The 16618-nt window shown below is 31.3% G+C and overlaps 1 protein-coding gene across 1 annotated transcript in view; it reads right to left on the reverse strand.

Moving 5' to 3' along the window:
* Positions 1-3192: 3192 nt before the first annotated feature.
* Positions 3193-16618, reverse strand: part of LOC141519056 (olfactory receptor 4C15-like) — a 32012-nt gene continuing 18586 nt past the window's right edge. Inside the window, exons 2-3 of the mRNA XM_074231528.1 lie at positions 12546-12665; positions 3193-5040 (exon numbers count right to left, since the gene is read on the reverse strand). Of these exons, the coding sequence (XP_074087629.1) occupies positions 4055-4999 (945 nt within the window). The 5' untranslated portion in view covers positions 5000-5040; positions 12546-12665 and the 3' untranslated portion in view covers positions 3193-4054. The remainder of the gene's footprint in view (positions 5041-12545; positions 12666-16618) is intronic.

Consider the following 16618-nt stretch of genomic DNA (forward strand, 5'->3'; position numbering starts at 1 on the left):
GTCTTATCTTCTACCTTCATGCTGGAAAATTAGATGAATCTCTTCAAAGTAAGAAAACAACAGAGTGCTATAACAACAGGACTCCTTATATTCATATATTCAGTGATGGTAGATAAAGAATAGAGGTGAAATGTACTTGTTCACAGGCCTAAAACTGTAAGCTACGAACACATTAGTCATTTAAAAAATTGATCATTTAATATCAAATTCAGTCTTTCAGTTCAACAAATATGTATTGCAAGGTACTTCAATTTTCTTGGCATTGAGAATGCAGAAAGAAAAGTCTTTTAAAGGTCACATCTCTGCTATTTGCTTAATAAGTACTGTAAAGGTCTTTTACTCAAACTGCTAAAAAAAATCTCAAAACATAAAAAGACAATAAGAATGAGTATAACAAAACTTCAAATAAAGTCAATACAAACTTTGATTCTCACCTGTGCCTTCATTATTTAATGTATCTCCTTCATAGAAGACTGAAGATTAAACGTTCAATGGTAAAAAATATGAGTATTGCATTCAATTTTAATGACAAGTTCTGCCATAGCTATTTACAACATGATAACGCTTTGAGAAATATAAACATGTGTTTTTGAAAAAGGAATAAATCAAAGGCTTTAATTATTAAAAATTTATTGAGACCATCATATGAAAATGTTAATTTCATATTATATCATTATGTAAAGCTTATTGTAATATGTTTTCCTTATTCAAAATCAATTTCAATTTCAACTAAGTTATAAACAAGGTAATGAAACTGCTGCAGTGAAATGTGATTCCAACAGGTCCTGGGAAATATTTATCATTTCTAAATATTTCTAATTAAAATAATCACTGGCACGAATCTTTGACAGAAGAACTGAAAGGTATAAAAATATGCAAAAGACCTCCCTGAATTTGAAGTCATAATAATCTCTTTTAAGTGCAAAATTATTATTGATAACATATAATTTAATATAGTTATATTAAGAATTATATAAAACAATTCATTTAATATATCTAGGTAAATACAGAAAGTAACTATAATTAAGATAATTTATTTATCTTTCTTTTATAAGTAGGATGTTTCTGAATAAAACCACAATGAGTTTTTGAAATGTTGCTTTTAGAGTCACTAGTTAAAGGAAACTATACAATAAGAAACTGCCTAATTATCTTATGTTTGAATGAACAGGTTTATTATTCTATAGGAAAAGATGTTAGAACTAGGTTTCACAGGTATAACATTTTTATAATTAAATCATAGAATATTATATTCATAAGAGAATATTATGCTTGACCAGTAATCAAAATTCATTGCCTTTATTTTTGTACTTACTCACAATAAGATGTTTGTAATGATGAAATATAGCTTATTTTATTTTTACTTTTCTAATGGAGAAAGAAATTATCAATTTACTATATATATATATGTATATATATACAAATATATATATATATGTATATATATATATATATATACATACTTAACATGTAGAGTTTTCTTTACATTCAACCATGTCAAGGTTGAATTGTCTTGAGTTCTAACCATGATTTGAGTTAAAAATTCAGCAAATGTATAAATGATCTAATTTAAATTTCCTATATAAGAAGAAAAACTAACAGTAGCTATAAATGATGACCATGTAAGGAGTCTAATATTCTTAGTCAGTTGAGGTGCTCCATATTTGGAGAATACTCTTGTATTTCATCTTGTTTTTTGTAATTTATCCACAAGGAATCTTGCTGTGGTGGATAGAGTATGCAACATAGAACCACAAAGAGGTGAGTCCCTGCCCTACTTCAGAGACTTATTAGCTAGTTTACCCTGGGGAAGTCACTAGCTTTATTTTAGCCTTGATTGTGTCATTAAAAAAAGATTCTCACATGTTTGTTATGACGAATGAATGAAATAATTTATTTTATTCATCTTCAAAATTTAAATTAAATTTGAATAATTTATGATGATGCTGATGGTGATTCCAAAAGTTCTTTTGTTTAGCAAAGAGAGAGGGAAATAGCATACATATATTAAAAGTGCAAGGGTAAAGATAATCTCATCTATGCATGTATACATATACTGAGTAAAGGGAAGAATGTCTGGAAAAACCGAAAAACAATTGAGAGGAAAGGAATCTGGAGGAAATTCTCCATATGAAGAAATACTTTTATCATTTCATAAAGGAACATGTTACTTCTATTATTCCTTCCCCCTATGTAATAAGGTCATATGTTTAAGAATAATGATAAAGAAAACACTGGATCTTATTCAACAAACATTTAATGAAGTCTTACAGATATTCTCTTTTTCCATGGTTCATCCCCAAGTATCTTTCAGAATGTAGGAAATTGGCCATGTAGAGAAAAAGTTGCATAAATTTACCATATTCTAAAGATTAAAAGGTTTCTTGTTGTAAAATCCTGATTTCTATTTAGAAAAAAATTAAATTCTGTCTTCATACTATACTGAAGATAAAGGAATATTCTCCACAATAAAAATTAAATAAGGACAATAAACACTGAGATCATAGTCAGGTTATTTGAGGTGAAATTTGAGATACATTAGAAAGGAAAAAAAAAAACATGACATTGGACAAATTAAACAGGAATGATCAATTCTACCATATCACACATATGTCATTTTTCCTCCCCTATTTATACCTGCTTAAGTAGAGCAGTTCTCTAAGTTTAAGAACATATTATATGAAGTGTTTATATATATGAGCTTAACATGTTTAAAAATAGGAAATAGTAAGAATTACTTTGAGGTAGTCTTTAAAAGTTCTCTTCTTAGAAGGTTCAGAATGAACTCTCCAAATTGTTACCTCTGTTGTCTAATTATGAAATGAAATATACACTTTCATCTTTTTAAAGTTTCTTAAGGAAAAGGGATGAATTCTTTTTGTGCCGTGGCAATAAGTGAGGATTCATCCATCTGTTTTCAAAATGTACTTCTGCAATGGGTATTTAGAGTAAAAAGAGCATTTTTAAGTCTAACAAAGAGTGGATGGCATTCTTATCAATGTCCAAGAATTCAAAGAACGACCTCTCATTCTCCAAGACGTAGCCAATGAGAAAATTTTACATATATATATATATATATATATATATATATATATATATATATATGTATATATATGTATATATGTATCTATATCTATATCTTTATCTATATCTATCTATATCTTTATATCTACATATCTATATACAGTCAAGTTACAATCAGATCCAAAGTGCATCATCAATTAAGCCTGATCTGTTTTCAAGTCAGTCCTTGGCTGAAGTTTGATGCAATAAATGTTTCGTTGTTGTTGTTGTAGGTGAATTTTTTCTCTTTTCCTTTAGTTAGAAATTACTTCACAAATTTGATTGGCCCTGAGGTAACTCAAATATTTCTGCGGATCAAAGAAAATAATTTTTGAATGTAGAAGTTCTTTGTTCATGTTTCCTCTATCAAAACATTCATTTCCAAATATTCTCATTTCAAAATATATAAAATTATTGCAAGCAAAAAAAAGGGTTTGAAATAGTTGAATGTAAGATAAAAAGCAATTAAAAGAGGGAAAGACCTAGAATAGAGAAAGTTTGGGAAATGTTTCCTGTAGAAAATAGGATTTTTGTGAGGACTTAAAGGAAGCCAGGAAAGCCAGTAGGCAGAGATGAGGTGGAGAACATTCTAAATATGTGGAGAACAAGAGAAAGTGACTGAAATCAGAAGATGGGGCAGCTTGTAGATGGAATATCCAAGCTAGTGTGACTTGATCAAAGACAAGATGAAGGCAAATGAGGAATAAGAGGACTAGAAAAGTAGGAAGAGACTTGATACATATGTATATACATCATAAATTTGATATGAAACTATAATATTGAATATCCCTTGTCATTTTTTATGCTTATTGAAAAATAAAAGTTTTATTTAAAAGCATTTAATTTTTTTAGGTTTTTTTTTTTTTGCAGGGTAAATGGGGTTAAGTGGCTTACCCAAGGCCACATAGCTAGGTAATTATTAAGTGTCTGAGGCCAGATTTGAACTCAGCTACTCCTGACTCCGGGGCCGGTGCTCTATCCACTGCACCACCTAGCCACCTAATTTTTGTTTAAATACAAATACTTTGCTATGACAGAACTGTCTCATGGCATTTTTTACTTCCATATTTCTAAAGGTATAAATGAAAGGATTCAAAAAAGGTGTCAAAACAGTATAAAGTATTTCTACCATCTTATCAAAGGAGAAAGTAGTAGGAGGCCTTACATACTCAAATATGCATGGCACAAATACCAGAAACACAACTGTGATATGGGAACTACAAGTGGACAGGGCTTTATGTCGTCCTTCTGTGCTATATGTCCTCAAGGTATATAGGATCACCCCATAAGATACAAGTAAGAGGGAAAATATTAAAATACAAACAAATCCACTGTTGGCTAATACCATAAATCCAATGCCATAAGTATCAGTACAGACCAGTTTCAGTAGAGGGTACAAGTCACACATGAAGTGATTGATTACATTGGGACCACAGAATGGTAATGGTAAAATAAACAACATTTGGATGATAGAGTGAAGGAATCCTCCCACCCAGGCCATTCCTGCAAGGAATAAACATGTACGCCTGCTCATGATGGTCACATAGTGCAAGGGTTTGCAGATGGCTACATATCGATCATAAGCCATGGCTGTGAGAACAATGACCTCAGCACAACCCAAAAAATGTGATGCAAAAACCTGAGTCATGCAGCCTTCAAAGGAGATGGTTTTCTTCTTATAGAAAGAATCAACTATGACCTTGGGAACAATGGCTGATGAGAAACATGCATCTAATAAAGACAGAAATGCCAAGAAAAAGTACATTGGGGAGGCAAAGAGTGAGGGGCTGTTAGTAATAGTCAATACAATAAATAGGTTTCCACCAAGAGTTACAAGGTAGAACAACAAAAACATGATGAATATGATTTTCTGGACTCCTTGATTTTGTGTCAGTCCCAGGAGAATAAACTCAGTCACTTGGCTTTGGTTTTCCATGACTTGGACATGGAATCTGTGTCTTATTGTATATTTAGAATCTGTAAACAAGAAATAAAAAATAATTTTTTATTCAAGATTGTAATGCCATGAAATTAAAATGTTATTTTATATGTGTTGTGATCCAAGATCATTCTCAATGTTTCTTTTGGCTTTGGTGCATATATATGTGATTGCAGGGCAGCTAGGTGCTGCAGTGGATAGAGCACCGGCCCTGGAGTCAGGAGGACCTGAGCCCAAATCCAGCCTCAGACACTTAATAACTACCTAGTTGTGTGGCCTTGGACACACCACTTAACGCTATTGCCTTAAAAACTTTTTGTGTAATTGGGCACAAATGTTACAAAACGGTTTCATCAATATGGTGTAGGAAAATTCAACTATTCCCTGAAGAAAATCAATTGTTCAAATGAATAACAATTTTTTTTTTCCAGACATCACATGTATTCACCCATTTGAGCTTCAGGTATTTGGTTACATAATCAGCAAACTGGCATCTGTATTCACCACAAGCAAAAATTTAATCTTCACAAAATGCTTTAATAGCAAATGGGAATGGTGACATAAATACATGTGTATTTATCTTTGTGGTGTATAACTTTATATGTACATTTTATAACACTACCTGCTATACTACCACTAAAGTAGAGAAGATATATAAGATTATACGAACTTCTGGTAAATAAATTTCAAGGAATCTATTAAAAACCGGAGAATAAATCATAAGGGTCATGAAAAAGTCACCTCAAGTTGAGTAAATATTGGGATTAATTGAAGGATCTTGGAATACTTTGACTGAAGGGCACAAGAAACATTGTCCTTTATGACTTTCAGTATTTGAGTATTCATAGGCATGAGACAGATTAGTTATTATTTTTGTTAACCTTACAGAATAGAAACATGAACAAAAATCCCAGTTTCAATGAAAGAATCCTGTTTGAATTACCAAAATCTTCCTAAAAATGAAAGCTTTTCAAAATTGGAGTGTGAAATCTTGATAGAGTTGTGCTATCATGAGAGGACTGAAAAGAAAGGCAATCTCTTTGGTGGAGGGAATTTAGTCAAGATTCATATTCATTTATGGATTGTAATGGGAAGCCTCTGAGGTCTCTTTGTGCACTTAGATTATATGATCCTTTGATTGCTGTAATAAGCCCTTTCTTTGCTTTGAATTAATACAAAATAAGGATAGAGATAGTAAAAATTATTCAGTTATTACAGGTCATAAAGCTATTCATTATTCCATAAAATAACAGAACTATAAAGGTAAAAGAGAGGAGAAACAAGGACAATGTGGTAACAAGAAAAAAAAGTCTATTTGCATCAAAAGAAGGAAGAGTCTTTGGTTATATTAAAAAACAACAGAAAAAATCATTATACCAAAAGTCACAATATAGAGGAAACTTCTCTTCCATATATACATTTAAATGGAGAATTGGTTCTTGTGAGGTAGATGCATGAAAAAATTAGCTACCTAAATGATTAATAGATAAGAAAATACAAAGATGATAAATGCAAATAATGAAATCAGAGACAGCCCAAGTACTTTTAAAATTCTAGATGTTATTGTACATTTTTTATGAACTGCCTATGTTTCTTAATATTTAACCCAAACTGAACAAAATGAAGATAGATTATTAAATATAAAGGATATAGGTGAGAAAAGCTAGAATCAAGAGGAAAGGATTTCAACAGCCCATGAGATAGTCACTTTATTCCTGGTATTCTTTAAATACTTATAAATATTTAGCAAAGCAAGATGGATATTGGATCTTCTTCACCAGCAAACATTTGTTTAGAGGGCACAACAGTATCTCTCCTTTCCTTTTAATATGGCCGTAATTCTTAACATTTGCAAGAAAGAAACTGAAATGAGAGTAATGAGTGTTGACTTACCAAAATGAAACCCTGAACAAATGATGTTTCCTTCTGTGTCAGAGCCTTATTCTGAAAACCTGAAAACTCTCTTTATGCTAAGACTGCTAAAAGTCACAGAAATTTTTGTTAAAAAAAAAAAAAATTAACATTCCTGTTTTGACCTTTTATTCTACCTGCAGATCATGGAAGTCTCCAGAATGGGAGTCAGCCAATAGAGTCTACCCACACTGAAATCAAAGACAGTTTATATTTTAACAAGACTCTTAAATGTAATAGGAACATGGTAAAACTTGTCTGAGCCATGACAATTGGGAGCTTTTACATTCAATATATCTCACACCTCAATATCTTCTCATATTCTTCTGTTTAGTAGGGGAGCCTCTTGAACATTTCTGAGGATTTAGTGTCTAAATTAAACTTCTGTGGTGACATTCTCTATGCTAATTAACTTATTCAAATGTACCCCATGGCACCCCATAAAGTGCTTTTCCGGACAAATCTAAGACATAAAATAAAATTCCTCCCATTTTTTAGATAGAGAAACAGAATATTCTCCATTTCAATTTTCAAAGCTCCATATAAAAAATAAGTTCAATATTGTGGTATAGAGTCTGTGGTTCCATTCCTTTGTTCTCAGGAGGATTGGTTCTTCAATAAACAAACAAAACTGGTTGAGTATCCAAATATTTAAAAAATTATTGGCAAGGTTCAAATGTTTGGGGAATGGCCTCTCCCCCTCCAGGGAACTAAGGAATATCCCTCACAAGAGGATTACCAACACAGAACAATTCTTGCCTCTAGTCAGTGCAAGGACAAATATACATAACCAATTAATCTTTGTCTGAAATGAGGCCACCTTTAACAAAAATGAGGAGAAAAAAATCTTTGTCTTTAATAATTTGTCTCTCCCAAGGGAGGCCAAACTTGCTCTCTGAATGTGATTGTTTCTAATGGTACTTAAAGGGTGAATTGACCCCTTCAGAATAGAGATCATTTTTATTATTATATTGTTATATTTTTCCATTTATATGCAAAGATAGTCTTCAGCATTCAGTTATTTGGAAGAACTTGAGGTCCATATTTTCTGTTTTCCTCCATCCTCTTTATGTCAGTGAGTAATCTGATATGGTTTCCAGATGTACAATCATGTTTAACATATTTCCATATTAGTTATGTTGTGAAAAATGAATGAGAAATAAAGGGAAAAAGGAGAGAGGAAAAGAAATCAAAAACAGTTTTTAAAAGCAAAATAGTGCACTCTGATATGCACTCAGAATCCATAATTGTTTTGTTTTGTTTTTTCCTGTGGATGTGGACTGCATTTTCCAACCTTGAACACTGAACTGCTGAGAGTAGTTAATGTCATCAATGTGGATTGTCACACAATATTGCTCTTAATCTGAACAATGTTCTGCTCACTTCGTTCTGCATCAGTTCAAGCAAATCTTCCTGGGATTTTCTGACATCCACATATTCATGATTACTTACAGATCAATAGTACTACACCACATTCATACATCACAATTTGAATAGTCACTTACTAAACTAATGGACATTGACAATTTCAGCCAAGATGGGAGAGGTCAGGAATTATATTTTTTTAAAAATATTTGATTCATTTATTTCCTAACATGCAATATAGTTTTCACGAATCATTTTTTACAAGGCTTTCAATTTTACATTTTTCTCCCTCCCTCCCATGCCTCCTCTCTCGCTATGATTCTCCCCATGATAGAAAACAATCTAATATAGGTTCTTCATGTGCAATTATGCTAAAATTATATTAATCATATTGTTAAAGAAAAATACAAATGAAAAGTGGGAAAACCATGAGAAAACTAATAGATTAAAACAACTTTTAAAATTACAGATAATATGCTTTAGTGTGCATTCAAAGTATGTGCATTCCACAGTTTCTACCCTGATTATGGATGATATTTTCATTCACAAGACTTAAAATTTTCTATGATTATTGTTTGGCTGACATGAATAAGTCCATCTTAGTTGCTAATCACTCAATATAGGTGTTACTGTACATAACATTCTTCAGTGTCTGCTCATTTCACTTAGTATCAATTCATGTAGGGCTTTCCAGGCTTTTCTGAAGTCACATTTCTCACATTTTATTTTATTTTTTTTAGCTTTTGCAAGGCAAATGGGGTAAAGTGGCTTGCGCAAGGCCACACAGCTAGGTAATTATTAAATGTCTGAGGCTGGATTTGAACTCAGGTACTCCTGACTCCAGGACTGGTGCTCTATCCACTGCACCACCTAGCTGCCCCTCACTATTTCTTATAAAACAATATTATTCAATTAATGGGTATCCCCTCAATTTCCAAATCTTTGAAAAGAAAAAAAGGAGTTGTTATGAATATTTGTGTGGTGTGGAATTTTCATCCTTTTTTCTGATCGCTTTAGGATACAGGTCTATTAGTTGCATTGATGAATCAAAGAGTATGCACATATTTATTGTCCTTTGGGAATAATTCCAAATTACTCTCCAGAAAGCTTGGATCAGTTCACAACTTCAACAAAAATATATTAGTATTCCATGTCTCCTACATCCCCTCCAATATTGATCATTATTCATTCAAATTATATTTGCCTATCTGAGAAGCATGAGTTGGTACCTCAGAGATGTTTTCATTTGTATTTCTCTAATCAATAATGGTTAGAGAAATTTTTCATATCATTATAGATGGCTTTGATTTCTTTGAGTGACCTGTTTACTTATAACTTTGACTCAGTTCTCTATATACCATAGTAATGAAAGAAGAAAGATTAGGCCATTCCCCAAACATTTGAACCTTGCCAATAATTTTTCTTTTTGTTAGAAAATGTTTTCTTTGTTAAGAACACTAGTTATAAAAAAAATATTTTCTGTTAACGCTTTCTTATAAACTTAGTTGCATTGGCTTTGTGCAAAAGCTTTTCAACTAAATGTAATCAGTTATTAATTTGTCTTCTATAATGTTCTCTATCTTTTCTTTGGTCATAAACTGCTTCCCTTGTGATAGATCTGACAAATAAGTTTGCCCTTGTTCTCCTAAATGTCTTATAAGAACCCTTTTATGTTTAAATCCTGTGCATATTCTGGTACAGGGGGCTAGATATGGTCTATACCTAGGTTCTACTTTATAGTCTTCTATTTTTCCCAGCAGTTTTTATCAAAGAATGAGTTCTTATCCCAGAAGTTGGAAGCTTTATGTAATTCAAACAGCAGATTACTACAGTTATTTTATTACTTTCTTTTCTTCTGATCTACCACTCCTTTTCTTAATACAAACTGTTTTGATAACTGAGTTTAAAAATATAATTTTAGATCCAGAATGTCTAAGACTCCTTCTTTTGATTTTTTCATTACTTCCCTTGATATTCATGACCATTTTTCCTTCATATGAATTTATTTACTATTTTTTTCTAGATCAATACAGTAGGTTTTTGGAAGTTTGATTAGTATAGCATTGAATAAGTAATTCAATATAGGTAGAATTGTTATTTTGATCATCTTAACTCAGTAAACCCAGGAAGAATTGATATTTGCCCAGCTATTTCCATCTAATTTAGTTGCATGAATTGTGTTTTACAGTTGTTTCTGTAGAGTTTCTCAAACTGCTTTAGAAAGTAGAATTCAAAGTATTTTATGTTGTCTACCTTTATTGGAATGAAATTTCCCTATCTCTTGCTGCTGTATCTTGCTAGTAATACATTGAAGTGCTAATGACTTTTATGGGTTTCTTTTACATGTTACAACTTTACTAAAATTGCTAATTGTCACAAGCATGTTTTTATATGTTTTTTTCTGGAATTGTCTAAATATTCCACCGTATCATCTGCAAAGTGTGTGAGTTTTGTTTTTTCATTACCTATTCAAATTCTTTCAACGTACTTTCTTCTCTCACTGCTAATGCAAACATTTCTAAAATATTGAATAATTGGTTTTAGTTAGATATTTCTTATTGTTTCAAGGCACACATTTTTTTTATTCCTATTCTCTGTAGTGTTTTTGATAGGAGTGCTGTGCTTTTGCAAAGTTTTTTTTTCTGTATCAGTTGATCTAATCATATAATTTCTATTAGGTATATTATTGATTTGGTAAATTATGCTGATAGTTTTCCCAATAATGAACCAATATTTTATTCCTGGTATAAATCCTACTTGTTCATAGTATATTACCTTAGTGAAATTTGCTATATTCATTTCATTAATATTTAAAATTTTTGTATCCATATTCATTAGGGAAATTGGTCTATAATTTTCTTTCTTTGTTTTGACTCTTCCTGGTTTGGTATCTGCACTATATAGGTGAGATAAAAGGAATTTGGCAGAAGTCCTATTTTTTCAAATAGTTTATAGAATTGAAATTATTTCTTGAAAGTTTAGTAGAATTCAATTTTGAATCCATCTGAACATCCAGATTTTTTTTCTTAGGGAGTTTATTGATGAATTCTTCAGTTTCTTTTTCTGGGATGGGACACTTAAAGTACTTAATTTCCTATTCTTTTAACCTGGGTAAAATATTTTTGTAAATATTCACCCATTTCACCTAGATTATCGAAGTCATTGCCATACAGTGGGACGAAATATTTTTTTAATTATCACTTTATTTTCCTCCTTATTGTTGTGAATTTTCATTATTCATTTTTTGATCCTGGAAATTTAGTTTGCTTCTTTCATTTTTTTCTAATCAAATTGACAAAAGTTTATCTATTTTATTGTATTTTTTAAAAAAACTAATTCTTAGTTTTATTTATTTTTCAATTGTTTTCTTATTTTCACATTAATTAATTTCTCCTTTGATTTTCAGAATTTCTAATTTAGTCTTTAATTTGAGATTTTTATTTTTACTTTATCTAACTTTTTAGTTGTATGCCCAATTCATTGGTCTTGTCTTCATTTTATTTATGCATGCATTTAGTGATATAATATTTCCATTATGTACTGTTTTGCCTCTAGTGTTCTCAACACTGAAAGTCTGATGGTGACAATTCAAAAAGAAAAATAAAAACCTTAAGACAGAGCCAGTGACAAATCCTAAAATGACTAAGAAAGGTTAGATAAGAAGCAAGGTCTCTTGAATATTACTTGGAAATAAGGATGGCCTTCATAGAAATATAAGAAGGCTACTTAAAAGTGCTAAAAATGAAGTTTAAAAATAAAACGGAAAAGTTGGGAAATGAAATGCAACAGTAAATTAATATCTTGCAACAAAAATGAGAATAGAAAACAAATATTTTAAAATACAATTGGGCAAATGCAAAACTAAAATTTTTTCATCAAAAATGACAATTCAGGCGGTGGCTAGGTGGCATAGTGGATAAAGCACTGGCCTTGGAGTCAGGAGTACCTGGGTTCAAATCCGGTATCAGACACTTAATAATTACCTAGCTTTGTGACCTTGGGCAAGCCACTTAAACCAATTCGACTTGCAAAAAATCTAAAAAAAATGACAATTCAGTAAATAGAAAAATAAAACAGCTCTTTAAAAACTGAATTGAACAATTGGAAAAATAGATTCAAATCTAAATAAAAGTAATGAGTCCTAGAAGAATATACTTGGACTAATGGAAGCTAAAGACTCCATGAGACACTAAGTTTTTAATCAAAATTTTTAAAAATAAAATATATAGATAATGCAAAAAACCATATTTGTTAAAAAATAACTCACCTGGAAAATAAATCCAGGAGAGATAATTTTAAAATTATTAAACTTCTTGAAATCCCAGATGAAATGAAGAGCCTGGATAATATTCTTCAGGAAATTGTCAAAGAAAGCAGCCCTGATGTCCTGGAAACAAAGGACAAAATAAAGAATTCAGAAAGGGATCCCAAATGGAAAATGTCAAGAAGCACTTTGAACACATGCTAGAATCATCAGATCAAGGAGAAAATTCTGCAAGGGATGATAAAGAAGAAATTCTATCACAAAGGAGACATGTTCAGCATTACATAGGTCCTGGTTCTATCAACATTAAAGGAATATCAGACCAGGAATATGATATTCTGGAATGCAAGGGAGCATGGATTACAACCAAGAATCAATCTGAGCAAAACAGAGCAGACTCTTTCAGGGGAAAAGATGGATATTTAAATAAATAGGTGACTTTAAAACTTTGTTGATGAATATTTTATCTTCATATAGAAGACTCAAGAGGTCCATAAAAAGATAAATAGAAGAAAAGACAAAGATTGGTATTTCAGTAAGATTATACTGATTACATCCCTATATGGGAGGAAGATTCTCATAAATCTTTAGAATTATAATAATATTATAGGGAGTACACTTGGGTTGAAGGTACAGTCCTAAGTTGATCTTGATGAAATGATTGAAAAAAAGACATAAATAATGTAGGGGTTATAATAAGACAGAAGGAAGTGGGAGACAGTATCTGGTAAATTATATCACATGAAGAGGCACAAAGTATGTATTATAAGCATAGTAAAGGAAGGTGGGGATGGACTCATACTCTCATCAGATTTGGTTCAAAACTAGAATAACAGATACACTCAGTCACATTTAGAAATGTGTCTTCCATTTCAGTTATTAGAAGAGTGGAGAGTGAGGGTAAAGGGAAAGAGGGACTGATAGAAGAGAGGGAAGGAAGAACGATGAAATGTAAATGATGAAAATAAGGGAGGATGGCTAACAGAAGGGGGATAGATTGAGGGAGGTGGATAAAAGGAGGAAAATACTATAAACAGAGGGAAGAAAACATGGAGAGTAATAAAGAGTTAAAAATTATAACTATGAATGTAAATGGGATGAACTATCTCATAAAATGGAAATAGATAGAAGAGTGCATTAAAAATTATAATACTATAACATGTAGTTTATAAAAAACACATTTGAAGCACAGAGTTACACACAGAGTAAAAGTAAAAGGCTGGACTGATTATAATATGCTTCAGTTGAAGTAAAAAAAAACAAACAAAACAAAACAAAAAACAGTAATAGCAATCCTTAGCTCAGACTAAGTAATTGCAAAAGTAAATCTCATTCAAAGGGATAAGGTAAGAAATTATATCCGTCTAAACAGTAACAAAGACAATGAAATAATTTCAATATTAATCATATATACTCCAAGAGTAATGGTATCTATATTCTTAGAAGAGAGAAACTAAATGAGTTATAGAAAGAGAAAGATGAAAAAACTATTCTGGTGGTGGACCTCAATCTACCTCTCTCAGAATTTTTTACTTATTTTTTTATTTTCATCCATTTGAATATGCATATGTCCAAAGTAAAAAATTTCCCTCCATCCTCCCTTCCTACCCCACTCCCCTCAGCAAGAAACAGTTAGGTTAGCATTGTACAAACATATTTTGGTAAACATGCATACAGATTTTTTAAACTGATCAGTAGCTTCTGAAAGGTTGTTTTTTGCATATGTTTTGTTTTGTTTTATTTTTCTTCTTCTAAAAGGGGATAATATAGTCCATCACCAATCTAATACAGTTGTCTTAGCTCTCTAGACTGCTGAGAGGAGCTGCTTCCTTCAAGGTTGTTCCATCTCACAATGTTGTTATTTATTTGGACATTGTTCTCTTGGTTCTCCTTCCTTAGGTCAGCATCAAATCTCACAAGTCATTCCATGTTACTCTAGAGTCTGACCATTTATGGTTTCTTATAGAACAATAGTATCCCATGGTATTCATGTACCATAACTTTTTTTAGCCATTCCCCAATTAATGGGTATCCCCTCAATTTATAATTCTTTGCCACTACAAAAAGAGCTGCTATGAATATTTTGGAACATGTGGGACTTTTCCCACTTTTTTACAATTTCTTCTCAATATAATCCTAGAATTGGAATTGCTGGATCAAAGGGAATGAACAGTTTTATTGCTCTTTGGGAATAGTTCCATATTGCTCTCCAGAAAGGTCAGATCTGTTCACAACTCTACCAGCAATGCATCAATGTCCCAATCCTCCCACAACCTCTCCAACATTGATCAGCTTCTCTTTTTCTCATCTGGGCTAATCTAATAGGTGTGAGATGATATCTCATTGTTGTTTTAATTTGAATTTTTTCAAATCAATAATGACTTGGAGCATTTTATTTCATATGATTATAAATAGCATTACTTTCTTCATTTGAAAACTGTGTTCATATCCTTTGACTATTAATAAACTGGGGAATGAGTGGTGACCGTATAGATGTAAATATAAATTCTCTTCATATTTGAGAAATGAGACCTTTATCAGAATTCATGGTTGTGAAGATTGTTTCAAAATTTTCTGCTTTTCTTCTAATTTTGGAAGCTTTGATTTTATTAGTGCAAAACATTTTTAAATTGAATATAGTCAAAATAATTGATTTTGCAGTTTATAATTTGTGCTAAATCTTATTTGGTGATAAATTTATCTTTTTTTTCATAGATCAGATAGAGCACTTTGGACTATTAATTTATCAATGGTATCGTGCTTTATTTCTAAATCCTGTTCCCATTTTGGTCTTATTTTGGTATAGGGTGTGAGATGTGAATCTATGCCTAGTTTTTGCCACACTATTTTCAATTTTCCCATGAATTTTTGTCAAATGGGGAGTTCTTATCCCAGAAGTTGATGTCTTTGGGTGTGTCAAATAGTAGATCACTGTATACATTTACTGTAGTTTCTTTTGAACCTATCCTAATCCACTGGTTCATTACTCTATTTCTTAACCAGTACCAGTCAGTTTTGATGACTGCCGCTTTATTGTATTGGATGAGATTTGGAAGAACTAAGCCAACGTCCTTTACATTTTTTTCATCAGTTCCCTTTTTATTTTTGCCCTTTTATTGCTCCAAATGAATTTTCTTTCTATTTTTTTAGCTTAGTAAAGTAGTTATTTGGTAATTTGATTGGTATGGCACTGAATAAGGAATTTAATTAGGGTATAATTGCCATCATTATTATATAAGTTTGACCTAACCATGAACATTTGACATTTTCCTTTTACTTTAATCAGACTTTATTTGAGAGAGGAGAGCTTTGTAATTGTGTTCATACAGTTTCCAACTTTGTCTTGAAATTCCCAAATATTTAATGTTGTCTATAGTTATTTCAAATGGAATGTGTCTTTCTATATTTTGTTCTTAGGCTTTGTTGTTCATATATAGAAATGCTGATGATGTATGTGGGTTTATTTTATATCCTGTGACTTTGCTGAGTTTGTTAATTGTTTCAAGGAGTTTTTTAGATGATTTTCTTAGATTCTCTAGGTATACCACCATTTCATCTGCCAAGAGTGAAAGTTTTGCTTCCTCATTGCCAACTCTGATTCTTTTAATTTCTTCTTCCTCTCTTAGTGCTACTGCTAGCATTTCTAATACTATATTGAATAGTAAGGGTGATAATGGGTATCCTTATTTCACACCTAAATTTGTTGGAAATTCTCTCAGTTTATTCCCATTAAATATAATATTTGTTGATGTTTTAGATAGATACTCTTTATTATGTTTAAGGAAAATTCCATTTATTTCTAAAATTTCTAGTGTTTTTTATAAGAATGTATGTTGTGTTTTATTACAGACTTTTAAAGCGTCTATTGAGATATTCATATGATTTCTGGTGGTTTTACTACTGAAATGTTTAAAAATGTTGAGTGTTTTTCTAATGTTGAACCATCCCTGGCTACCTGTTAGAAATCCAAACTGATCATGGTGTATTATCCTGGTAATAACTTGTGATAGTCTCATTGCCAAAATTTTATTTAAGATTTTTGCATCAATATTCATTAGGGAGATTGGTCTATAATT

Source organism: Macrotis lagotis, chromosome 3, assembly GCF_037893015.1.
Source record: "Macrotis lagotis isolate mMagLag1 chromosome 3, bilby.v1.9.chrom.fasta, whole genome shotgun sequence".
Taxonomy (NCBI): Eukaryota; Metazoa; Chordata; class Mammalia; order Peramelemorphia; family Peramelidae; genus Macrotis; species Macrotis lagotis.